This window comes from Dipodomys ordii, unplaced genomic scaffold (genome assembly GCF_000151885.1).
Source record: "Dipodomys ordii isolate 6190 unplaced genomic scaffold, Dord_2.0 Scaffold88, whole genome shotgun sequence".
NCBI lineage: Eukaryota > Metazoa > Chordata > Mammalia > Rodentia > Heteromyidae > Dipodomys > Dipodomys ordii.
In genome coordinates, this window is record NW_012267304.1 from 3,242,653 (window position 1) to 3,268,649 (window position 25,997).

General features: G+C 40.9%; 1 protein-coding gene across 3 annotated transcripts in view; it reads left to right on the top strand.

The window, feature by feature from the left end:
• The first annotated feature begins 1,381 nt into the window (after positions 1-1,381).
• Positions 1,382-25,997, top strand: part of Mid2 (midline 2) — a 103,027-nt gene continuing 78,411 nt past the window's right edge. Inside the window, exons 1-2 of one of the 3 annotated variants that reach the window (XM_013025822.1) lie at positions 1,382-1,410; positions 17,894-18,609. In XM_013025822.1, coding sequence (XP_012881276.1) covers positions 17,950-18,609 — 660 coding nt within the window. In that variant the 5' untranslated portion in view covers positions 1,382-1,410; positions 17,894-17,949. Of the gene's footprint in view, positions 1,411-1,699; positions 2,058-2,652; positions 2,721-17,893; positions 18,610-25,997 lie in introns of those variants that run through there. The other 2 variants (XM_013025821.1, XM_013025823.1) reach the window with 2 other exon arrangements.

Genomic DNA, 25,997 nt, shown 5'->3' on the forward strand with positions numbered 1-25,997 from the left:
CACAACCTGTCAATACTTAATATTTTTTATTGTGGCTATCTTATCATGTTTTGAGCTGCATTTTCCTAATGATTATTGATGTTGAACATCTTATCTACTTGTTGGTTATTTTTAAATCTTCTTTGGAGAAATAGCTTTCCAAGTCCTTTGCTCACTTTTAGATACAACTGGTTTGTTATTGAGTTGTAGACATTCTTTACATATTCCAAATGTTAATTCTTTATCAGATATATGGTTTGCAAATATTTTCTCCCATTCTGTAGGTTGCCTTTTTATACTATTGCTTATCTTTTCCTGTGCAGATTTTTTAAGTTTTGTGCAGTCCCATTTTTCCACTTTTGCTTTTGCTGACTGTGCTTTTGATGTGATGCATTAACTTTCACTGAAGGTTGGACTTTCATCAGGATAGCTTGGTTGTGATTTTTGCCTTCATTTTCTACCTCAGTACTCTCCAGCACATTGTTTAAAACGGGTGTTGGCTGATTGCTATTGGTTTCCTGACAGTATACACCCAGAGCTACCTTTATTTTTCTGGATTTGTTCCCATGCACAGTAACTGAAAGCCTATGAGAGGGATTGTTTTCTGGTTTCTTTCTTCTCCCCTTTTGCTTAGTGTTAGAGACAAAGTCTCTTCTGGGGCTTCCTTTTCCTTCTCCCATCCACCTTGTGAGTCAGGCAGTGGTGTCTGAGCCAATGACAGGCCAGCAGGAAGGCTGACTTCAAACCAATGGGAGGGTCTTGAGTTCCAAATGGACCAATCAGCTTATTAGGGACATTGAATACCTGGATAGCTAGCTAGCCTCTGCCCATTGTCCTCTTAGTAATGACCCTCTTGTTTTGCCAGTCAAGGACCTGAGGTCGAAAAACAAAATAACAACAACAAAAAAAACAACCCCACCAAAACCCTTTGATAGCTTTAATCCATCCACACAACTTCTGTCCAAGGCCCAGTAGAGCTTAACCATTTTCCCTTTGTCAAAAGAAAGAGGGGTTGGGTTTCCTTCAATTGTCTGCCTTTTTCTGTCTCCTCTACTATTTTTGTTGTACTCTGTAGTTAACTTTACATAGAGTGGCTACGTCAAGAGGACCTGTGCAGAGGAACCAGGCACACTCTTCTCGTTGGCAGCTGCAACGACCTTTTCCTTTTTCTAATCTAGGGGCTTGGAGGGCCACGGGGATAACAGTGGCTGTGGGAGAAGAGTTTGGCTCTAGTCTGTCTTCCTTCTGTATTTCACACACATCCTGTGTGCTCTCTCTCACACACACTCTCCCACACACATACACACGCGCGCGCGCGCACACACACACACACACATACACACACACACACACACACACACGCCCGCTTGCTCGCGGTGTGTCTCGCTCAAGATGACAGGGCGCTGGAGAAAAGGCTGCTGGAATCAGCTGGTAGGTACAGTAGTAACCCGAACCCCACCCACCCATTGCCTCTGCTTGCTCAGGTTTCACCGGTCACTCCTGCCAGGGGAGAAATCGTGTAAACGCGCCTCCAGAGGAGGGGCTGGGGGAGCTGGGAGGGGCGGGGGCGGTGGAAGGTGAGCCCGGGAAGGTGGCCCAGCGCCCCTTCTGCCGGGGCCCCTCCCAGTGCTCCCTCAGGGTGTCAGCCTCAGCCCCTGTTTGCCCCTACTCCACACCTCCCCCCCTCCCCCGCTTTGGAAGAGATTGCCTTTTTTTCTCTGCGGCGGCGGAAATGACAGTGTGGTGCTGCCGTGGTGTCATGGTGCTGCCTCTGGACTGAGGGGCGAAAACTCTTTAAGTTTAGCCTGAGAGACCCAGAGGTGGTAGCGTCGTAGTCACCGTGCTGTCCCCTGCGGGGCGCGCGGATCCTGGTTGCTGAGCGGCGGCGGCGGTGAAGGCGGCAGCGGCAGCGGCGGCGGCGAAGGCAGGCGGCGGCCTAGAGTGTTGGTGGCGGCGGCGGCAGTGACGGCGGCCCGAGAGCTGGCTCTGGAGCCCCAGCCAGCTTGCTGCGGAGGCCGGCGAGCGCCCTGCGCTCCCAGGCGCGCGTGGGAGATGGCTGGCACCCGGGAATGCTATGGGTAAAATGCGCCCCCTCGCCGCGGCCCTGGGGCTGGAGCGTTGCCGCCCGCAAGGCTCGGCCCCGGCTCCAGCTGCTCTTCAGGTGCCGCTGGGGCCGGCTTTGGCTAAGGGCACCCGGGCTCGGCGGGAAGGGGTGACGGGAAATGCCAGGCTCAAGGAGGAGGCAGTAGGAATCCCAATCGGGCCCTGGCTCCCGGTCACGCCGTTGGGGCCCGGGCTCCTGCCGCTGCCCTCCTGGGACGGAGTTCGCACTGGCGGGTACTGGGCTGGGGCGGCCCGAGGCCTCCAGTACAGCCGGGCCAAGCCGGGCGCGGGCAGTACAACAGCTCTCCTGTCGCTGGGGCACAAGTCTGGGAAAGGGCACTGCCACCTTCCCACGCTCCCGCGAGCAGCAGAGTCCTCAGCCCGGGCGGCGCCCCTCAATCGGCCGTCTGCCCGGTAGTGGCAGAGCTGGCGCAGTAGGCAGCAGCGGGCGATGCGGCGGACACCCTGCCGGTGGGGAGGCCCGACGAAACTTAATGCCTTTTTCGCTTGGGGGAGCAATCTTTAAGTCTCTGTCTGGGTGGTTCCTTATTTCTGGCCTAGCTGCGAAAGCAGCTCTGTGGGGGAGAGGGAAAACTTACAGACGTCCACAGAACACACTGCGACGGAATCAGTGAAAGGTGGGTTTTTTTTTTTTCATTTCTTACTCGTAACAATTAAGTAAATAACGGCGGAGCAGATTTTTAGTAATACGGGTGATGACCGGCTTTAGGTTACTTTGCAATTCGTGTGCAACACATTTTTTGGAGGCATTTATTTCTTCTTAGAGCAGGAAATTGGGATCCTGGGGTGGTTGGGCTCATCACTTTCTCTCTCTCTCTCTCTCTCTCTCTCTCTCTCTCTCTCTCTCTCTCTGTCTCTCTCTGTCTCTTCCTCTCCTTCTCTCTGTCTTGCAATTCCACACTCCTCTACCTGCCTTCACCACCATTCCCCTTATTCCTGCCTGCCTCGTAACTTGTACTTGCCCACCCAAATCTCCCGTCAAATCCGTCAAATCCCCTCCGTCCCAGCCGATCCCCCATCAACCTGTGTACTTGGAGCTACGCAGCTTCTGGCTTCTCAGCCACGTTGCCTTTTTGAAGATTTTTGAGTGTGGGGCTAGTGAATGGTGAATGTTGTGTGTCTCTGTGAAGGAGTACTTAGGAAGGAATACGTTGGAAACTGTAGACAAATACGGAGACGGGAGATGTTAACTCATCTGATTCTCAAGTTGGGCCAGAAAGGCTGCCTTTAACCCCATTGTGTTCCCTCCCAGTTCTTGAGTCAGTTCCCCGGCAATATTCCAATATAAGGGGGTTGCCAAATAGGGAGTTCTCCCTTACTTTTCTTCTGTTTGGGGAGCTTTAGCTCTACCCTAGATGATTATCCCTAACTCATCCTTCTTTCTACGTTCTCTTCATTCACAGCCCCGAGGGAGAAGGAACCTTTTTATGTATTCTTGCCCAATCAATTAACTTAATGCAGATATTTAATGGAAATTAGATTTCTCCTGATTGCTCCTCACAATTTGATTTATGTGGTTGATATACAGGTTTAGGAGCCAAGAAGATCAGAGAGTTCATCCCAAATCTGATGCTACATTGGCTTTATGACCTTAGGACATCCCAATGACCTTCCTTTCATAGTTGGTGAACTTGTATAAAAGGCTTAATATTGTGTACTGAGTATTGTGACTATTGGCTTGGTCCTTTGAAGATGAAAGGATTCTATAAACCCTTACCATTATATTTTTTTTCAAAGAAAGCAGTTCATTTACCTTTTATTGGGTGATGGATTGACTGGGTGTAAGTAGGTTTATGAAAACCTTAATTTACCATTATTGGTCCCTCTGGATCCAGATCGATTATTGTATTTAGTTCTTAAGTCTGTTTTGTCCCCAAGTAAGTGCCACTGAATGAAAACGTATATACAAGTAGACAGAGAACAATAGTGATGATTTTAAGTTTTGAATTATGTCTATTGTACTTAACGATCTGAGTCAGGCTCATTTGAATACATAACCTCACCCATTTTTTAGCTTGTGTGGGGGCAGTTACTTGATTTCTAATGAAAAGTGGAATAGATAATTTTAGGCCTAGCTATATCAGCATTATGAACATCTTATCTAGTAGCAGTGAGTCTGTAAGCACCTATAATGTACAGAGTCTTTAGCTGGCTGGGCTGAGGCCCTAGACCTGGCCCAGTTTTTTGGCTTTAGGCTTGTTCAAGGACAGACTCCCTACCTGCAACTCCAGGACTAGGACAAAAGTTTCTGTATGGGGCAGAAATAGAGGCTAAAGACTTGAAAGGCTGGTTTGGTCCCTCCAATTTACTTTCATGACTACTAGAATTCTCATCTAGCATGTTGTACCTTGCAAGGCCACCCCAGGGAAGTACTGCTATAAACCAGAGAGACTTGGTTGCTTCACAAACATATCATATGAACAGTGCAAATTGATTTAGATAAATTGGTTTACTTAATCTCTCCTTCTCAGAACAGAGCAACGCGCTCTAACTTGCAGATGTTAAAGTAGTGCCAGTGGCGTCTCATAATTGCTTCCAAATATTGCACTGGCTAACAAGCCTGTTGATTCCTTCATTCCTCCTCCCATAAAACCTGCTGACACCACAACTGAGAAAGAAACTACAGGAGTATGTCTATCAGCAAACCTCATTAGCTTGGTGAAGATGAGAGAGTGCTGTTTTCTTCATTTTCCTCTTGGAATTTTTTCTTTCTCAACAAGAACATAGAACCCCAAAAAGGTGAAGGCAGGGCTTCCACTTACCATATATCTCAAATGACTCTTCCTGGAGGTACCTGTTTGGCCTTGTGTGTCTGTCATAGATTTTGGTAAATTCCTAGGCATTAGGCCCTGGAATTCAGCTACTGTAGGTGGCCCAAGGTTGCTCCATTTCCTTTTAGCTATGTTTTTTTTGTGTGTAAAAAAGAAAATGTGAGTTTGTGTTTGTGAGGCTCCTTCTTATTGAAGTTGGATGTCTTGACTTGGAGCATCATCAAAACTTGAGATGTGACATGTTTGTACTTGATGTACCATACTTCAGGAGGGTTTAAAATTATTCACATTTTAGTAAATGAAACTTTGGTACCAAGACAGTATTGTGCTAATGTTTGTGTTTTAGATTTGTCAAAACAACAATAGCAATATTTAAAAAAAAACACCAATGTGTTAATCACTGAGCAGTGTATAGAAAAGACTAGCAAAATGTTTTTCTTTTTTTTTAATTTAATTTAATTTTTTTTGTGAACATACTGTACAGAGGGGTTACAATTACATGGGCAGGATAATGCGTACATTTCTTATCAAGCATTGCAGCCTCCTCCTTTGTTTACCCTTCACATCCCTTCCCAGCCTCCCCCCCACCCCCCCACAAAATGTTTTTCAATTAATGTGTTAGATCACACTGTCAAGTAAGCAGATCAGATGAATAATGCTGATACACAAAATTCCAACTTCAGTTACCCCTTCCCCACCCTGATGCAGCCTGCTAGTTAACTTTACTTCCCTCTCCCATCCAAGAATTTTGATTTGTCAAAATTCTCCTAAGAGTTTTCTGATCTGTACTTTGCTCATCTTCTCCTTCTTACTAACCATAGGCATATAACATTTTTGATACTCTCCCAGATCCTTCATTTTTCCTTAGAATCCTACAAGCTGGTAAGACTCTTACATAGTAGAATATATTTGACAGTATACTCAGTAGTGGGATTTTGAGTAATATGCCAACATCCCATTGTTCCTTTCTGCATGTGAGATTCACCTGGATATACACTAGAATGTTGATTCTGACTGCCTGACCTCAGGCTTTGTCTCAGCCTCTCTTCTGCAAGTCAGATTCCTCTGGTTCATGAATAGTATCCCTAGGCTCTCAATCATATTCTTACCAAGACCAGATGATCTGATAACAAATCCATTATATAATGTAAAATCCTTCTAAAATGTAAAATCCCAGTATTTGGAATTTACTCTGATAGAAGCATAGTGTATAGGCATGACAGATAATGCTAATTTGGGACCCCAAAGAGTGTGAATATATACGGTTCAGAGATATAAAAATAGTTTAAGGTTGAGAATCCTCTATCACTTTGTCTATAGTCCTTTGTTCAATGTTGCTAGGATCCATGTAGTTCCCTTGAGAGTAGAGGCTTGATTTCAAATAGGCTTCTGTTCTCTGTCCATTGTTTTCTGACTTGAACTTGGGGTCTTCTCTGGCTAATATTTAGAAGCATGCTCTATATACACATACATTGGCAGTTTTAATCTGTAGAAGTAGAGATGACTGTCCAGCCAGCTAGACCACTGAACACTTAAAAATTCATAGATAATTTCATTGGGAAACAGAGGTTGGGAAAAGTAGTTCAAGCTAGAATAGATGAAAAACTGAATTGGAGCTTGGTGTCAGTGGCTCATGCCTGGAAACCTAGCTATTCAGGAGGCCAAGATCCTCAGATTATGGTTCAAAGCCAGCCCCGGCAGGAAAGTCTGTGAGACTCTTATATCCAAATTAACCAGTAAAAAGCTGAAAGAGGAGCTGTGGCTCAAATGGTAGAGTGCTACCTTTGAACAAAATAGCTCAGGGACAGCACTCAGGCCCCAAGTTTAAGTTCTAGGACCAACATAAAACAAAACAAAATGCTGAATTGGTAACAGTTTTTGTTCTCCATTTGTTGCCCAACCTTACAACCTTTCCAGCGTAATGTGAATTAAGATGAAGTTGTTATAAATGCTACTTAGGATTCTTGTCAATGATTTTACCTTGGCAAGTCTGTTTCTTGGTTACTTAATTTTTAGCATTGTAGTAGGTTCTTTTATTTTGATACTAACTTTAATCTTTATGATTACTACATTGTATAACAATACCCCAAACGGTTGGATTTAGGTGATAAATATTGAAAGGAAAATATCTTCATGTAATATAAAATATTAAGTAGGCTTTAGTAACTGATTAGGCAGGAAGTGGCTCTGGGTTTTCTCTGCCAGTCAGCAATCAACCTCCAGTGATTACTGAGCCCTCCCGGTGTGTGATGAAAGCCTAAGAGTTAAGGGATAGTTCTTTCCATAGGAAGAACTAAAGAAGATATATGGGCATAGAAAATGACACAGTCAAGCTGGTCATAGTGGTGCATGCCTATAATTCTAGCACTAGGAAGCTAACATTTGAGGCAAGCCGGAGACTCTTAAATAAACTAACGAAAACAAATTTTTAATATCATAGTCAGATCCATGGTCTTCCAGAAATCTTGTGGAAAAGTGTGATTGTCCTCTATTGTGCCAGCCATGTGTTTGAAGTAAATTTCCAGATTTTTCGGATTTTTTAAAAAAAACACTGTGTTTCATGTTGATCATCTTTGTATTGTGAAACAGGATACAAATCCTGTTAAAATGATACTTTGCTAACCCCCTTAGGTTCCAAATATATTTGTAAAACAGATTAATAATTTTGTTTTATCCTCATCTGATTTCCACAAGAGCCTATGAGATATGTGGGGCAGGTATTTTTAATCTGATTGACGAGTAAGCTGAGACTTTAAAACTTTAAATGTCTTTCCAAAACTGCTTAGCTAAATTAGTTTAGATCAGGTTCTATTTTGAAAATAAAGACAGATAATGGCTCTAATACCATTTGTAAAAAAAATACTGTACATGTATAAGGTAATTATTAATATTCATTAAAATTATTGGCCACTGAACCCCTTTTCCTGAGTTTCTATTTCCAATCCTTATCAATACAGGGTGAGAATACTATTGTAATGATTTTTGAACTTCACAAGGCCCTTTGGTAACTATAGTATTCTGAGATTTGATTATCTTCTTTTTCAGTTCCAAACAGTGTTCTCATTAGTTTATAATTACAGGGGCCTCCCCTCTCCTTTAGTTGTTCACTGGAACATTCATTGTATCTTCTTTGAGGCACAGCAAGCAAAACGATCCATTGTACTTTAGCACCTTGACTTGGCCAAGGGAAAGCTGTACATTTTGCTTATGTTGAGCTCCTTTGGTGATGATGCCCATCATTTGGTAACTTTCCTACCTACACTAATAAATGAGATTTGAGTTTTTAGGATCTAGTTTACAAAAATCAAAAGTGTCCTTCATATGTGGCAATAAATAGCAAGAGAGCTATATTAATAGGATGTCAGATCCAGATGGCATCTTAAAGAGAGCCAGTGATCGTAGTCTAACTTGAAAAATGTTTACAGTTGAAAGAACATTATACTAAGCTAAGGCTTGTTTGCTCATCCCTCAAGGCAGGGAGAGAGTTTGTACTATCTTAGGAATATCTCATGGGAGAGTAATGTTAATATACTCAAAAATATTTATTTTATATTAATTAAAAAATGAAACTCCAGCTCCATTCAATTCTCAGTCTATTGTCTAAAAGCTAGGCTTGCTTTCAAATGCATGGATTTTTCTAGGAAGAAAGGGAGACTATAGCTACTTAGGGAGATAGTGAATGCCCTGCATTACATTCGGCAAACCTAGAAGAGGAAAACAAGATAGAATATCAGCTATTGAAATAAGTGGACATTTAATTATGTCCAAATAGCATTTGAAATAATAGATTCTGCCAAATGCAGATCACGATTTCTCTCTTGATCAGAGTTAGCTAATTCTGGATTTGGCGAGCAATGCTGGAATCAGTCTTGCCTCATAAGAGTAGAATGCCCGGTCAAGGAATGTCCTTGAGGCTCTTATCTCCAATTAACCACCAGAAAACCAGAAGTGGCACTGTGGCTCAAGTGGTAGAGTGCTAGCCTTGAGCTGAAGAGCTGAGGGACAGAGCCCAGGCCCAGAGTTCAAGATCCATGACCAACCAAAAAAAAATGTTTGTGAAGTTGCCACTGTCTCATTGTTTAATTTTTGATATACCACTTATTTCTGATTAAAGTATTTGTTTTGTTTTTTTGGGTCCGGTTGTGGGGCCTGAACTCTGGGCCTGGGCGCTGTCCCTCAGCTCTTCAGCTCAAGGCTAGCGCTCTACCACTTGAGCCACAGCACCATTTCCGGCTTTTTTCTTTTTGCTTATGTGGTGCTGAGGAATCGAACCCAGGGCCTCAGGCATTGCAAGGCAAGCGCTCTACTACTGAGCCACCTTCCCAGCCCATCTGATTAAAGTATTTGTGATGATAGCAGTCAAATGATTTTCAGGAGTCACTTCAGCAATTTTAAGTAAGTAAAATAGGAAAATTGAGAATTTTCTGATACTTGTTGATCATTATAGGTATTTCAAAGCATTGCAAAACCTGAATGAGGAAAACAATATAAAGTAGTAAGCAATCCAATAGAGTTTTTTTGTTTTTGTTTTTATTTCGGTCAGTTGTGGGGCTTGAACTCTGGGCCTAGGTGCTGTCCCTGTGCTCTTCAGATCAAGGCGAGCACTCTACCGCTTGAGCCACAGCACCACTTCCTCCAATAGAGTTTATAAATACTATGTAATTACATACTTGGGAATATAGAATAGTGGTTAACTATGTACACTCTGGAATCAGACAGACCTGAGTTTGAATCTCTTTTCATTTTTTTTGTCAGTTGTGGGCCTTGAACTCTGGGCCTGGGTGCTGTACCTTAGCTCTTCATCTAAAGGTTACCGCTCTACCACTTGAGCCACAGCGCCACTTCCAACTTTTTCTGTTTATGTGGTGCTGAAGAATCAAACCCAGGGCTTCATGCAGGCGAGGCAAGCACTCTACCACTGAGCCACTTTCCCATTCCCTTGAATCTCTTTTCTAATTGAATGTAATTTGCTCATTAACTGATATGTTGAATAAAATTGAGATATAATTCACATATCATACTATTCACTATATTAAAGTGTACAATTCAGTGATATATTAAAAATTGTGCAACTATTACTGCTATCGAATTCCAGAACATTTTGTCATTCTCCTTCCAGCTCCACCCTGATCCTTGAAACAGTTAATCTACTTTCTATTCCTATGGTATACCTATTCTGGGCATATTTGTTTATTTATTTATTTATTTTTTGGTCCGGTCGTGGGGCCTGAACTCTGGGCCTGGGCACTGTCCCTCAGCTCTTCAGCTCAAGACTAACGCTCTACCACTTGAGCCACAGTGCCACTTCTGGCTTTTTCCTTTTTGCTTATGTGGTGCTGAGGAATTGAACCCAGGGCCTCAAGCATGCAAGGCAAGCGCTCTACCACTGAGCCAACTTCCCAGCCCTTCTGGGCATATTTATAAAGCAAGTTAACCTTTCATGACTGGCTTCTTTCACTTATAAAGTTTTCAGGGATCATCCATGCTGCATATGGGTTAGTATTTAATTCCTTTTACTTTTTTGACCTTGTTCTGGGGCTTGAACTCAGGGCCTCATGCTCTACTACGTGAGTCACAGCTCTACTCCTGGCTTTTTGGTGGTTTATTGAGGTAAGAGTCTCATGGACTTTCCTGCCTGGGCTTGCTTTGAAGAGAGATCCTCAGATCTTAGCCTCCAGAGTAGCTAGAATTATGGGCATGAGCCACCAGCTCCCTGGCTCCTTTTATTTTTTATATATTTTTAAATTTTTGTTAGGAAGTCAGGTGCCAGTGGCTCAAGCCTGTAATCCTAGCTATTCAGGAGGCTGAGATCTGAATATCGCGGTTCAAAGCCAGCCTAGGCAGGAAAGTCTGTGAGACTCTTATCTCCAATAAACCACCAGAAAACCAGAAGAGGTGCTGTGGCTCAAGTAGTAGAGCACTTGCCTTGAGCTGAAGAGCTCAGGGACAACACCCTGGCCCAGTTTTCAAGTCCCATGACCGACAAAAAAAAAATTGTTAGGGGCTGAGAATATGGCTTAGAGGTATAGTGCTTGCCTAGCATTCATGAAGCTCTGTGTTCAGTTCTTCAGTACCACATAAACATAAGAAGCTGGTAGTGGCACTGTGGCTCAAGTGGTAGAGTGCTAGCCTTGAACAAAAGAAGCTCAGGGACAGTGCCCAGGCCCTGAGTTCAAGCCCCAGGACTGGCAAAAAAATTGTTATAATTGTTTTACATAGAGATTACAATTCCATAATTCAGATTATGAGTACAGTGCAACTTGATCAACTTCACACCTTCTATCGTGCTCCCTCCCCCATTTTTCATTTCTTTTAATAGCCAAATAATATTCTTTTGTATAGACAAACCACATTTTGTTTATCCATTTATCAGTTTATGAACTTGGGTTGTTTCCCTTTTGGCAGCTACCAAGACTGCTGCTATGAACATTATGTGCAAATTTTTGAATGAGCACATTTTTCAGTTCTTTCGGAGTGGAGTTTCTTCGTCATATGGTAATTCCACATTTACCATTTTGAGGAAGTGCCAACTATTTCCTGAAGCAGCTACATCATTTTACATTCATTTTACCAACCTTGGATGAGAGTTCTAATTTCTCCACATTTTGGCTAATATGTGCTATTTTCTTGTTTTTGTTAGTTCACTTTGTTTTGTTGTATTAAAGCTATCTATGTTGAAACAGTATGGCTAATGATGATAGTGTGTGTGTGTGTGCGCGTGTGCGTGTGTGTGTGTGTGTGTTGTGCTGATCCTGGTGCTTGAACTCTGGACCTGGGCGCTGCCTCTTTGCTTTTTTGCTCAAGGCAGGCATCCTACTATTTGAGATACAGCTCCCCTCCCCCCTTTTTTGTTTTCTGGTGGTTAATTGGAGATACAAGTCTCAGACTTTTCTGCCTGAGCTGGCTTCAAACTGATCCTTACTTCTCAGCCTCATGAGTAGCCAGGATTTACAGGCATGAGCCACTGATGCCTGGCCCATTTTGGGCTTAAGGATATTTGAATATTTTTTTTTGGAGAAATGTCTACTGAAATAATTTGTCTTTTTTATTTAAACATTTTAAAAATGATCTTTAAGTAATTATACAAAGGCATTTCAGTTTAACATCAGAATTTTTTTTCTTTAGACAAGGTGTTGCTATGTAACCCTGGCTAGCCTCAGATTTGTGATTCTCTTGTCTCATCCTCACAAATGCTGAGATTATAGGTATGAATTGTCATACCTTGCTACTTTTGCCTATTTTTAATTGGATTATTGGTCTTTTTACTGTTGACCTGTAAGAGTTCTGCACATTTCTGGCTGCTCAGATCTTTGTCAGGAATTACAAATCTTTTCTTTCACACTGTGAGTTGTCTTTGTTGATAGTACTGTTTGTAGCACTAAAGGTTATGTTTGATGAAATTCTATTTCTTCTTTCTTTTGAATATTTTATTATCCTTCAGTAGTTGTACAAAGGAGTTTCCATTCAACAAATCAGTTTATGAATACAGTGCATCATTATCAATGTTGCCCTTTTCAGCATTCTTACCAACCACTCCCAAACCTCTGCTTCTCTTACTTATCCTAATTTTAGGTTATGTATTGAAATATTTTGCCTTTTAGCAAAGCAGTTTATGTGTATAATGCATATTGAAGTGTATCATCACTTCAACATCTTCATTCCCTTTAACTCACCCCTTCCCTTATATTTCTCAATTCTATGGTGTTTACAATGAATTCTTGCCTGCACTTTCCCCTTCTTCCCCACTTCATTCTTCTACTCTCCTCTTGGCCCCATCCTACCCTCTTTCTAGTATCCATTTTCTGGTACTTATTTTGTTGGGGTAGTTGCTTATGTGTTTTTGGTACCATCTAAGAAACTGTGCCTAATTTAAGTTTATGAACATTCACACTTTTTTCTTTGCAGGCATTTTATAGTTACAGCCCTTATGTTTAGGTAATTGATCCATTTGGAATTGATATTTTGAGAAAGGTCTCACTGTGCAACCATCTTGCTTTATAGTCAAGGGTGCCATTCTCAGTTCTCCTGTATCAACTTCTCAAGTGCTGGGATTATACGCATGAACCACTATGCCTGAATTGAATTAATTTTTACATATTTTGGATGTGGATGAAATTGTACACAGTATTTCTTGAGAGTATTCTTTCTCCATTGAATGATCTTGAATTCCTTGTCAAAAGTATGTTGACCATAAATATGCAAGTTTATTTCTGGAGGTTTAAATTTTAATATTAGCTTTGCTTACTCACAAACAAGTGTGAATAAGTTACTTTTGGTCATGCTGGTACCTACCAGCCTAGGCTACACAGCAAGACATTACCTAAAAATTTTGCATCTACTTTTTTGAAAATTAGAGAAAAGGTGAGTTAATTCAGCAGTGATACTAACTAGACACTTTGTTGGAAATGAACTATACAACTTGGGGGGAGGAGGGTCAGGAGGGAAAAAAAACTGGGAGAAAATGAGAGAAGGATGACACCATTCAAAAAGAAATGTACTCATGACCTGATTTATATAACTGTAACCCCTCTGTAGATCATCTTTACAATATTTTTAATGACAGTATTGTAAAGGTGATTAGATAATCATGGAAATAGAGAAAACAGAGTATGGTTAAAAAGATGATGAACCATCAGGAGTAATCAGAACAAGGAGACCTTATAACTGAGATATGAGTAAACAACTGTTAGAAGTTGGAAAAAAGTATTCACCTCCCCCAAGTTGGCTAAGTAGTTAATGTATGTTAACAAAATAGAACAGAGTAGAAACAGTACAGAAAAATTACAATAAACAACAGACTGAAGTCTTATTATTCTGTATGGAGCTGAACTCAGTTGAATGGGTTATTTTACAACACTGGTACTTACTTTTTTGTCAAAGACTTTTGAAAAAGCTATAGTGAACACATACAACATTCATACCATATTACGTGAACATTTCTAGTAGGTTCAGAAATCCCTGGTTAAAGACTTTATTTTGACCTTACCTAAGGCAATCCTGATCCATAGCATGTTTTCTCATGCTTAATTTTGTAGTGAAGTTCAAGGATCACACTGACTTGGGGAAAATTTTTTAGGCTTCAGGCAGAATTGTAGATTTTTTTCTGTATAAAAGAATGTATATAACACCCCCCTGGAGCAGTAGATCTGTGGCACTCTTCTTGATTTTGTATAGTTTTCAACACATAGACATACCTTTCCCCAATGCTTCTGACAACTCAGGTAGTTTCCACCACAGACATTGAAGAATACAGACATGTAGCTCTGGAACAGATAGTAATAAATAGATGTGCAATGTAAAGTGGAGATGGGCCTAGAGGGAACAGATATAATTCTGGAGTGGCTCAGAATGAGGTAGGCACATTCAGACAAAAATAGAAGCGGAAACATGCCACTTAGAAACCCTCTTGTAAATAGTCAAGATAAACTTCAGTGAAGTAGGTGATATGATTGAAATAAGGTGTAGAGGAAAGAGGACAGGCACTAGAATTAGACTGGCCTGTTCTCTGGGTATGTATGTACCTCATTGATTTATTTATTGGCTATGAACTCCACTTTCCTAACTCTACAATGAATACAGCAATGATACCTGTTTCACAGGCTTTCTGAAAGTATTTAATGAAATGTGTAAAGTTTTTTTTTTTAATCACAGTACTCAGAACCTAGGAAATGAGTGCTTCTTACTTGTGGTCTAAGTAGTCAATAACTAATAATTATTGAAAACCTATTTAGGGGGAGGTGTCATACTGTGATTGAAAATTTAAAAAAATTGTTAGCTGGGTGCCTATGCCTCACATCTGCAGTCCTAGCTACTCAGGAGGCTGAGATCTCAGGATCATGGTTCAAACTCAGCCTGAGCAAAAACATCTATCTGTGGGACTACAATCAACCACCAAAGAGCCAGAAATGGAGCTGTGGCACAAGTGGGAGAGTACTACTCTTGAGCGAACTGGCTCAGCAATATCACCTAGCCCCTGAGTTCAATGCCCAGGATTGGCACCAGAAATATTGTTGATGCCCATGAAGAGCAGAATTAGCTACAGTTACAGTTATATATGTATATGTGTATACACATATATATGTATATACACATATACATATATATGTGTATATATACATATATATGTATATACACATATATATGTATATACATATATATGTATATGTATATATGTATATATACATATATATGTATATATATACACACACACACACATGCACACACTCACATATAAATTAAAGCATAATGTTTTATAAGTCATTGGTGGTTGAACTGATAAGTGAGAGAGCTCCTAAGTTTCTAAGCTTGGTTGGTAATATTCACCAAGAAGGGAAAGTTGAAGTGTGATAGACTTATTTTTATGGCAGTAGTGGTGGTATATAAGTTCATTTATGAAGCCGGGCACGAATGGCTCACACCTGTAATCCTAGCTACTCAAGAGACTAAGATCTGAAGATAGAGGTTCAAAGCCAGCCCGGACAGGAAACTCGATGACTTTTTTTTGGGAGGGTGGGGGTCCGGTCCTGGGGCCTGAACTCTGGGCCTGGGCACTGTCCCTCAGCTCTTCAGCTCAAGGCTAACGCTCTAGCGCTTGAGCCACAGCGCCACTTCTGGCTTTTTTGTTTTTGCTTATGTGGTGCTGAGGAATCGAACCCAGGGCCTCATGCGTGCAAGGCAACCACTCTACCACTGAGCCACCTTCTGAGCCCTCGATGACTTTCTTATCTCCATTAAATCACTCAGAAAACTGGAAGTGGTTCAGTGGCTCAAGTGGTAGAGTGCTAGCCTTGAGCTGAAGAGCTGAAGGACAGAACCCAGGCCCAGAGTTCAAGACCCACCACAGACAAAAAAAAAAGTTCACTTATGGACATGTTGAATTTGAGCACAGAGAGAAATAACTTGAAGGCAAAATTCCTGCCTTCAATGAAAGCTGTAATTTTTCCTCTTTAAAAACTCTTCCCAGGGCTGAGAAGGTGGCTCAGTGGTAGAGTGCTTGCCTTGCATGCATGAGCCCCTGGGTTTGATTCCTCAATTCCTCAGCACCACATAAACAGAAAAAGCCAAAAAAAAAACCAAAACAAACAAACAAACAGAAAAAGCCAGAAGTGGCTCTGTGGCTCAAACCGCGTCCCTCCCCCCCAAATCTTCCCTTCCAATTCTAAGATTCCATAAGATACACTTTATATAAAGTTTTCACCTGTGCAGGTGAATGCTGATAGGTGTTACATTAGGCTATACATTAACCCTTGAAAATACTAAACTTAGAATTGTGGTTTTACAGTAAGATCCTTCCCTATTACAGACAAATTTCCTGTAGATTTCATTAACTAGTTCAGTGCATGTAAAATATTTGATTTAGAAGCAGCTTTTAGATTGTGCATCCATTGTACTTTGCATTGAGTATAATTGTACTCCATCTTTATGCATCCCATAAAAAGGCTATGCAGCTCTCACTGATAAATGTTAATATCTGAACAAATATCAACACTACAGTCCAGATTTCAAGCCCTGATGAGGGTTCCTAATGCCAATGAGATGATGAATAAAAACTAGTCAGACTCAAAAGATTCCTTTCCCATTTCTATAAATAGGATGAACATTCTCCAACAATATGTTTTATATTTTTCTTAGTTAAGTCTAACTTACAATATTTATGTGATAGATTTTAATGAATGGACAGCTCATGGTAATAAGTATCTGTATGTTCAGCTCAATCTTGGTTCTAAGTTTGTCTGTTTTGGGAGGGTAAATAGGGGCACAGACAGTGTGGGATAAAGGGTGAACAAATAAAGCAGTGGTACTCACCAAACACTACGTTGTGAGTGGGTACAGGAAGGAAAAACTGGGAGAGAATTAGGGAAGGAGTGATGCTGTTTAAAAAGAAGTATTCTCATTACCTGATTTATGTAACTGTAACCCCTCTGTATATCATCATTACAAAAACAATAAAATATATAATACATGCATTATAGGAAATTCTCATGGGTGAACAGATTGGTTGACTGAGTGGTTAGTTTCTTATCACTTAGTGACTTCTTTTACTTTCTGATGCACACTAAAATTTATGTTATCAGATCAGTAAAGTTCTAGCCTCTTGCCCTGCTAAACTCTATGTAGAACTTGACTTGTGTTATGTTGTACCTTAGAAAGTATGAAAAGAAACATAACTTATCAGGCTTGTGGTAGTTCAGCAGGCATTTAATAATGACACCAAACTGAAGCCACAAGGTAATATGACTTCATCATTGATCACCAAGTATTGCTGAATAAGCAAAAAAGTTGAAAGTATTCCCCATTCAGCTCATTTAAATGAGAAGTTTTCTGAAGGTGAGGAAAGAAAGTGAAGGTGAAAACTATCATCTTTTGTCTCTAGTAACTCAGTTTACTAGAAATGAGATAGAACAGAAATTTCCACATAGTAATAGGAAGTAATTTAAGTTCACACTCTGAAGAAGAACTTATTATCTTGCACAGAGAACTGCATTTTTCTAAGCTCTCTCTTTCTTTTATGCAGACTCAGAATGGAATCATTTCAGGAAGTAGTGAGTTAGTTTGAAATATAGCCTTGTTTTCCTTCTACTGTATGTGAAACAGGAGCAGCCCTTATATCTTGTCTTGACGTGAAATAGAGAACGGTGTTGGACAATGGAAATTGAGATTTTTGCAGGCCCTCCATCTCATCACAATCCAGGAGAAAGGATGTCAGTGGAGAATATGTGAAAGAATGATCCATACCAATGCCATGAGCTGCAATGGTAGTGTTAATCAGGAAACTAGGATTCAGAGATGGCCACTCAGTTCTATTTATTAGTGCAGGAAAATAAACTCAAGCATTTGTCAAAAACAATGCTTGAAAGGGGAAGAAAGGCTTCCTGATTAATACCCAAATCTCTTTTGTATTGCTCAAGCAGCCCTAGGGAGTCCAGCATATATGGCTTCCATTGGTTAGAGTACAATTGATGCTATATCCACTTTCCCTTTGAAAATGCTTAATGATGCTTGCTTTGTATTCCTTGCAGGTGAAAGCCCAGCCTCTGTGGTTCTTAATGCCTCAGCAGGATTATTTTCACTAAAGATGGAAACACTGGAGTCTGAATTGACCTGTCCAATCTGCCTCGAGTTGTTTGAAGACCCCCTTCTGCTCCCTTGTGCTCATAGCCTGTGCTTCAGCTGTGCCCATCGCATCTTGGTCTCAAGCTGTAGCTCTGGTGAATCCATTGAACCTATTACTGCTTTCCAGTGTCCTACGTGCCGGTATGTTATCTCGTTGAACCACCGGGGCCTGGATGGCCTCAAGAGGAATGTGACCCTGCAGAACATTATTGATCGCTTCCAGAAGGCTTCAGTTAGTGGGCCTAATTCCCCAAGTGAGAGCCGCCGGGACAGGACTTACAGGCCCAGCTCCGCCATGTCTAGTGAGCGAATTGCTTGCCAGTTCTGTGAGCAGGACCCACCAAGGGATGCTGTGAAAACATGCATCACCTGTGAGGTCTCCTATTGTGACCGTTGCCTTCGGGCCACTCACCCCAACAAGAAACCTTTCACCAGCCATCGCCTGGTGGAACCAGTGCCAGACACACATCTCCGAGGGATCACCTGTCTGGACCATGAGAATGAGAAAGTGAACATGTACTGTGTATCTGATGACCAATTGATCTGTGCCTTATGCAAACTGGTGGGTCGTCACCGAGACCATCAGGTCGCCTCCCTGAATGATCGATTTGAGAAACTCAAGGTAAGAATTCTGGGGAATATCCCTCACATAATTGACTCAATGTAGTATGTAGTTACGTAGTTAGTAAGTTCCCTAATAAAATGAGTCATGAGTGAGTTAACTTCAAGTTGAGGCATAATCTACTCACCAGAAGCTCTTGCTAGGATTTGCTTTTATTTATACACTTCTGGAGAGTTGTGGAGGTGTTGGCAAATGACCAGATCCACTAGAAGTCCATTCAGGGAAGCAACAGCCTTTCTCCTGTCAGTGACATATTACACATTATCTTTTCTATTATCATTTTACCTCTTCTTTTAAGTATGTGAATACCTGTGTAGGTGTACTGCAATTAGCATAGGTGATCATTTGCATATGCTTGGGTGTGTCACTGTGTAGGTGTGGGTGGACATGTCTGAGTATATTTTTGCAGATGACAGATTTTAGTGGAAGACATTAGTGTACGTTTATATTTGCATACTCAGTATGGTAAAGAAACAAAAGTTTGTCATTGGTCATTACAGTTTGTTATTAAGCACTGAACCCAGGGCTAATCCAAGCCTGGCTTAAAAAAGAAACTTCAGTGTATTGCAATATTAGGAGTTGTGGTTAAATACCCAGCTAACAATGCCCAACAAGAAATGTACTCATCACCTTACTGATATAACTGTAACTTCTCTGTACAGCATCTTTACAAGAAAATAAAATTTAAAAAATTTACCTGAAGATAATAAATTCATCCAGTATCAAATTTTGTGCTCAAGTTGACTATTGTTGGATTACAGGCTGAAGAACTTGTCTACAATCCTCACCTAAGGTCCAAATCTTTCATTTATTTTCATTGGGCAGCTTTCTAAAGTTGTTACGGCATATAATATTCCTTCTATTCTTTTTTGACATGTTAATTGTACAAAGGGGCTTTATTGTGATATTTCTATATGTTGTACCATATAATACTTATGTTCAAGTCAAAATGACTAGTTTTAAAGTCTCCCCACCTCATATGGATGTTAACAAATGTCAGATCTACCTAAATGTTTTATTCTCATTACCTACCTGCTATGTGGCATAATTTCCCTTAAGATGGAAGCCATTTAACAAAGATTCTAGACAAAAAAGAGTTGAAATTAATACTGACATTAGTACTCCCAAATAGGATCTGTGGACCTAGGCCAAGTCAGAAGATACAGACAGTATGGAAAGAGAGGGAAAAAAAGGGAGTGGCGATTTTCTTTTATTTATTGTTTTATGTGGTACCAAGGAGTTGAACCGAGGGCCTCATGCATGCGAGGCGAAGCTACTTTCCCAGCCCCAGGAGTGGAGATTTTCTTTCTCCCAGATCTGAAAAATTTATTTGAACTCTCTCAGAATAGGATGAATTTTTCTTCTGTAATTTACTGTAGATATTATTGAGAATAGCCACACTAACAATGGTTTGTGCTTCTTTTGATAACTATTAATATGTAAAGTAGATAAAAGTCAGTGTTTATCTTTTGATTTCACTCAAGGTGACCTGCTCATTTTTATTAAGGCTGAAGAGGAGAATAATTTCATTGACGTCAATTCTTAGAATCAAATATGTTAGGCCTTGGATCTGGTCTAGTCAAATGGGCTTTGATAGGTTATTTCGTTAAAAGTCACAGAATTGCTTGGAGTGAACTGTAACTGAAATTCAGACTCTAGATGACTATCCTTTCTTTCTTTTTTTTTTTTTTGTTCGGTCGTGGGGCTTGAACTCTGGGCTTGGGCGCTGTACCTGCGCTCTTCCGCTCAAGGCCAGCGCTCTACCACTTGAACCACAGCACTACTTCCAGTTTTCTAGTGGTTTATTGGAGATAAGAGTCTCACGGACTTTACTGCCTGGGCTGGCTTTGAACCGCGATCCTCAGATCTCAGCCTCCTGAGTAGCTAGGCTTACAGGCGTGAGCCACTGGTGCCTGGCAATGTTGACTATCCTTTGTACTATAGCCTGCTATCACTTTGTTTTGGACCTAAGTTTTTCCCATGAAATGCAATTTAAAACTTTTCTTTCTGCTTCAGCAACTGCATATTTTATTGGTTGTAGTTAAATGACCAGCAACATCAAGAAAAGGAAATATTATATATATTTACAGCTACATGTTGGCAAAAGATGAGGGTGGGGTTGCAGGAAGAGTAAGGGATATGGACAGGATGGAACAATCTGCCAAATATTTGCAGGTGTTAGGACTATAATAAGGCACTGGCCTTGAGAAATATTCCGAACAGAAATCTCTGCATCCATATGTACTGTAAAAACACTGGATAGAGTAAGCCTGTATCTACAGAATACCAGCTATTTGAAAACATGAAAACACTGGATGATTGAATAGACATTTGGCATCATGCAGTTATAGCCATCATCTCCAGAGATGGAAGGAACAGAAAAGTATTTTATCAAAAGATACTTTAGTCTGCAGCTAAGCAGTAATTTTTGGAGGAAAAAGGCCAGATTTTTAAATACTTTCCCTTTAATTTTTAAGGAAATGTGCAGAAAATTCTGATTATAAATTAAATGGAAACTATTTTTCACTTATATTCAGATGGAGAGTGGAAACATATGAATCACTTCCAAATGTGTGATTTGTTATATAGTCTGGAATATCTTGGACATCAGAGAGGAGAAGGAGGTTCTGTGTGTATGTGTGCCTGTGCATGTGCATGTATTCCTATGTGTGAAGGAGGGGTCACTTTGGTGTGCTGCCAAGTATTAAAGGATATAAAGGATATTAATTCTGCACATTAACCAGAAAGGAAGTCTGACTTTTAGTGTCACTTATACTTAGTTCTTTGCATTAATTTTAAATTAAAAAAGCCTTTAAGAGTCTCTTGATATGCTTGAGTCTTTTCTTTTCTCTTTTTTTGGGGGGGGGGTTTGGTTGTGGGGCCTGAACTCTGGGCCTGGGCACTGTCCCTCAGCTCTTCAGCTCAAGGCTAGCACTCTACCACTTGAGCCACAGCGCCACTTCCAGCTTTTTTCTTTTTGTTTATATGGTGCTGAGGAATCCCCAGGGCCTCATGCATGCAAGGCAAGCGCTCTACCACTGAGCCACCTTCCCAGCCGCACAACTCACATTTTTTCTTTTTTGGGGGGGGGGTTTGGTTGTGGGGCCTGAACTCTGGGCCTGGGCACTGTCCCTCAGTCTTCAGCTCAAGGCTAGCACTCTACCACTTGAGCCACAGCGCCACTTCCAGCTTTTTTCTTTTTGTTTATATGGTGCTGCCTCATGCATGCAAGGCAAGCGCTCTACCACTGAGCCACCTTCCCAGCACATGCTTGAGTCTTTTCTAAGGAGAAAGGAGACTGTTGAGTTGCAGAAGCTGTTAGTGTATTTGTATGGTGTGTGTGTGTGTGTGTGTGTGTGTGTGTGTGTGTGTGTGTGTGTGTATGTGTACCTCTAAGCAATATATCTAAATATTTATATCAAGGGTGTTAACTCTGGTCTGTATGTGAGGTAGTGCTTCTTTTTATTTATATGTTTGTTTTTTGACTCTGGAATTTCACTTGTTAAAAAATTTTATAAAGGTAAAGTACAGAGGGATTACAATTACATAAGTAAGGTAATGAATTTACTCTCTAATTTCCTTCCATTCTTCCCCTCCTCCTGCCCCAACTCCTCTCCTGCCCCCAGTTGTAAAGTTCATTTCCAATATAGTATCTAGTTAGAGTTGCCTTTTCGGTACTAACCTCTGTGATTAGGATTAGTAGTCTCTAGTATTTATATGTTCAACAAAGTAAGCAAATTATGTTATAGGGGGAATGTCAGAATAACAGGAAGTTATCTTGTCTCCTTAATACATACTCAAAAGAGGTTAGAGTTTTTAGGGTATTTACTTCTTATTTAATTTTTTAAGCCTACCTATATAGAATTCAGCTGTAAGAAACACATCCTTCAGAAGACTACTACTGGTCAATTAATTATTTTATTTAAAAGAATACTGGTGGGGCTGGGAAGGTGGCTCAGTGGTAGAATGCTTGCCTTGCATGCATGAGGCCCTGGGTTCAATTCCTCAGCACCACATAAGCAGAAAAAGCTGGAAGTGGTGCTGTGGCTCAAGTGGTAGAGTGTTGGCCTTGAGCAGGGACAGCACCCAGGCCAGAGTTCAAGGCCCCACAACCAATCAAAAAAAAAAAGCATACTGGTATTCCTGTACCATAAGGCCTACCAGAGTAATTATTTGTTCTACTATTACTCTCTCAGTTTGTATGTATATATAGTCACAGTATATGCCACATTTCTATAACTGCTTCACATTTCGGAATTTTCAGCATCACATAAATTTTTCCTCTTCTTAAAGGTTGATGTTATTGAATTAATAAATACTGGCTTCATAAACAGATCAACTTTCTGAGGCTCTCCATTGCTGACAGACTCAACTTAATATTCTAAATTTGTACAACTTAATTTCTGTGATGTTCATTTTTGTTTTCCCTTACTAATCTTGAATATGCTACCTTCATCTACCCCAATGAATCTCCTGTTCACTAAACATTCCATTCACTTTTTGTTCTTATAATTTTGTTCTGGTCCTGGTGCTTGAACTCGGTCTGAGCACTGTCCCTGACCTTTTTTGTTCAAGGCTAGTGCTCTACCACTTGAGCCACAGGTCCACTTCTGGTTTCTTGCTGGTTAATAGGAGATAAAAATCTCATAGACTTTTCTTCCCAGGCCAGCTTTGAACCACAATGCTCAGATCTCAGCCTCCTTAGTAGACAAGAGTACAGTTGTGAGCCGTTGGTGCCCAGCTTTCATTTTTAACTTTCACTTTTGCTTTTCAATTTGGTCTACTTAGAAATTCTACCTATTCTTTAATGCTCAATTCAAATTCTACAAGTCCATTTCAACACACCATAAGTATAATGCATGTCCTAGAGACTAAACATTCCCTACCTCTTTCTTTCCCCTCCCCTCCCTGTTTTTCTTCTATGTGTGTATATCTATCTATCTATCTATCTTCCTGAGCTCTAGCACACCTTGTGTATATTTAATAAAAATCTAAATAAATTAAGTTGTCATGGTTGTGGAAATTCTTTTTTTTTCCTGGTGCTACTGAGGTTTGAACTCACAGCCTTGTGGTTTAGAGGTAAGTACTCAACCATGCTCTTAGACCTTTTGCTTTTGCAGACAGGGTCTTGTGCTTTTTGCTTGGGTGAGCTTCAGAACTTGATCCTCCTCTTTGTACCTCCCACATAGCTGAGATTATAAGTGTACAGCACCATATAGGCTGTTGGTAGTGGGGCTTGAACACTGGGCCTGGACGCTGTCCCTGAGCTCTTCAGCTCAAGGAGAGTGCTCTACCACTTGAGCTACAGTGCCACTTCCGGTTTTCTGGTGGTTAATTGGAGATAAGAGTGTCACAGACTTTCCTGCCTGGGCTGGCTATGAACTGTGATCCTCAGGTCTCAGTCTCCTGGGTAGCTAGGATTACAGGTGTGAGCCACTGGTGCTGGGCTCTAGGCTGGTTTTTTGAGGTAGAGTTTTACTCTTTAGTTCAGGCTTTCCTGGAACTCACTATGGAGCCCATGCTGCCCTCAAACTCAAGATCCTCCTGCCTTCATCTTCTGCTTGTTGGGGTTACAGGCCTAAACCACCACACCTAGCTTTGTTATATTTTTCTAGGAGGTACATTAGTGTCTGTAGCTTGCTTTGGTTCTCGTTTTAGCAAATATAAATCAGACTTGCCATTATGAATACTTTAGAAGTCTGAAAAATGCCTCCTGTGAACTACTGACAATTTTAAAAATCAGAATGTTAGAAAAAGTATGGCATGTCTTTAATTTTAAGTGCCTATTCATTCTGATTGCTGGATTTTCCAACTCTCTAACCCTTTGGTGACATCTGTATAAATCAGATGTGATTATTACAATTCTCTTTGAGAGTGATGTCCTCACATTTCCATGCCCATAGCCTGCCAAAAATATAGCTGATGAAAATCAGTGGGAATACAGGAATTTCCTGAAAGGAATAAACAAGTACATTTTCTTTTTCTCATTACATTTCCACAAATTCATTACTACAATAGTTGTTAAATGAAGTTACATTTACATACAAGGACTTTGTTGCTGTAAAATTACCTGGAATTAGAGTGCCTTTTGCCATGGGAAAGCAAAATACATGTGTGCATACATTCACAAGCATGTGGGTGCATGCATGTGCACAAACACACATACGTACACATGAAGAGAGACTGAGACACAGACAGCTAAAGGTTGACAGACAAGGAAACAAGAGATATGGGACTTGGAGAATGTTCAAAGGAAAGTTTTGATTAGAGTTAAAGGTTTGAAAATATGATATTCTAGAATCTTATCACAGTTGATTACTTGTCGTTCCTACTCGGTCATTCTGTCATCCATTCTTCCATTCTCACTCAGCTGCCACCTTCTCCTAGTCATTTGTCTATTCACCCACTTGACACCCACTTCTGTTGGCTAAGACAGGTACCCTCTTAATTATGTGCCAGTGAGCATTTGACTATTTCTAAACCAATAGGAATATGAAAGAAGAAAGTCCTAGTTGCTTGGGAAACAGAGATAAGAGTGTCATGAATTTATACCACCTAGGAAAAGTCCACAGGACCCTATCTCAGAAGCAAAATATGAAAACAAATGGCTGGACGTGTGACTCCAGAGGTTGAGAGCTCATTGAGTACTTTGAGTTCAATCCTGAGCACTGCCCCCCCCCATTAAAAACAAAGAGTAAGAGAAACATCTTTAGGGTCAGGGCTTGGTGGTTCACACTTGTAATTCCAGCACTAAGGAAACTGAGGCTGAGCCTAGCCTGAGCTGTTTAGTGACATCTTGACTGGTGTCTGAGAGAGACAGAGAGAGAGAGAGAGAAAGACAGAGAGAGAATGAGAGAGAAAGACAGAGAGAGAATGAGAGAGGGAGGGAGAGAGAGAGTTAGTGACATCTTGACTGGTGTCCAAGAGAGGGGGGGGAGGGAGGGAAAGAGAGTTTTGAGAGACAGGGTTTCAAGAGGATATATTTGCATACATATGTATCATATACAAGCATGTATATTCTTGCATGAATCAGTGGCCAAGAAGGACTCTGTGGCTGTATGTCAGTATGCCATTTTCCAGGATTTCTATTGATTTTTCTGGTTCTGTACTTAGTAGTAATAGAACCCTGTGTTGAAAGATGTTTTCTGTCTTCTGTTGCTACTTTGGTTTGAGAGAAAGTTTAACAAGTAGATATTCTTTTTTTTTGGGGGGGGTCGGTTCTGGGGCTTGAACTCTGGGCTTGGGCACTGACCCTGTGCTCTTCAGCTTAAGGCGAGCACTCTACCGCTTGAGCCACAGCACCACTTCCGGTTTTCTAGTGGTTTATTGGAGATTAGAGTCTCACGGACTTTCTTGCCCAGGCTATCTTTGAACCGTGATCCTCAGAT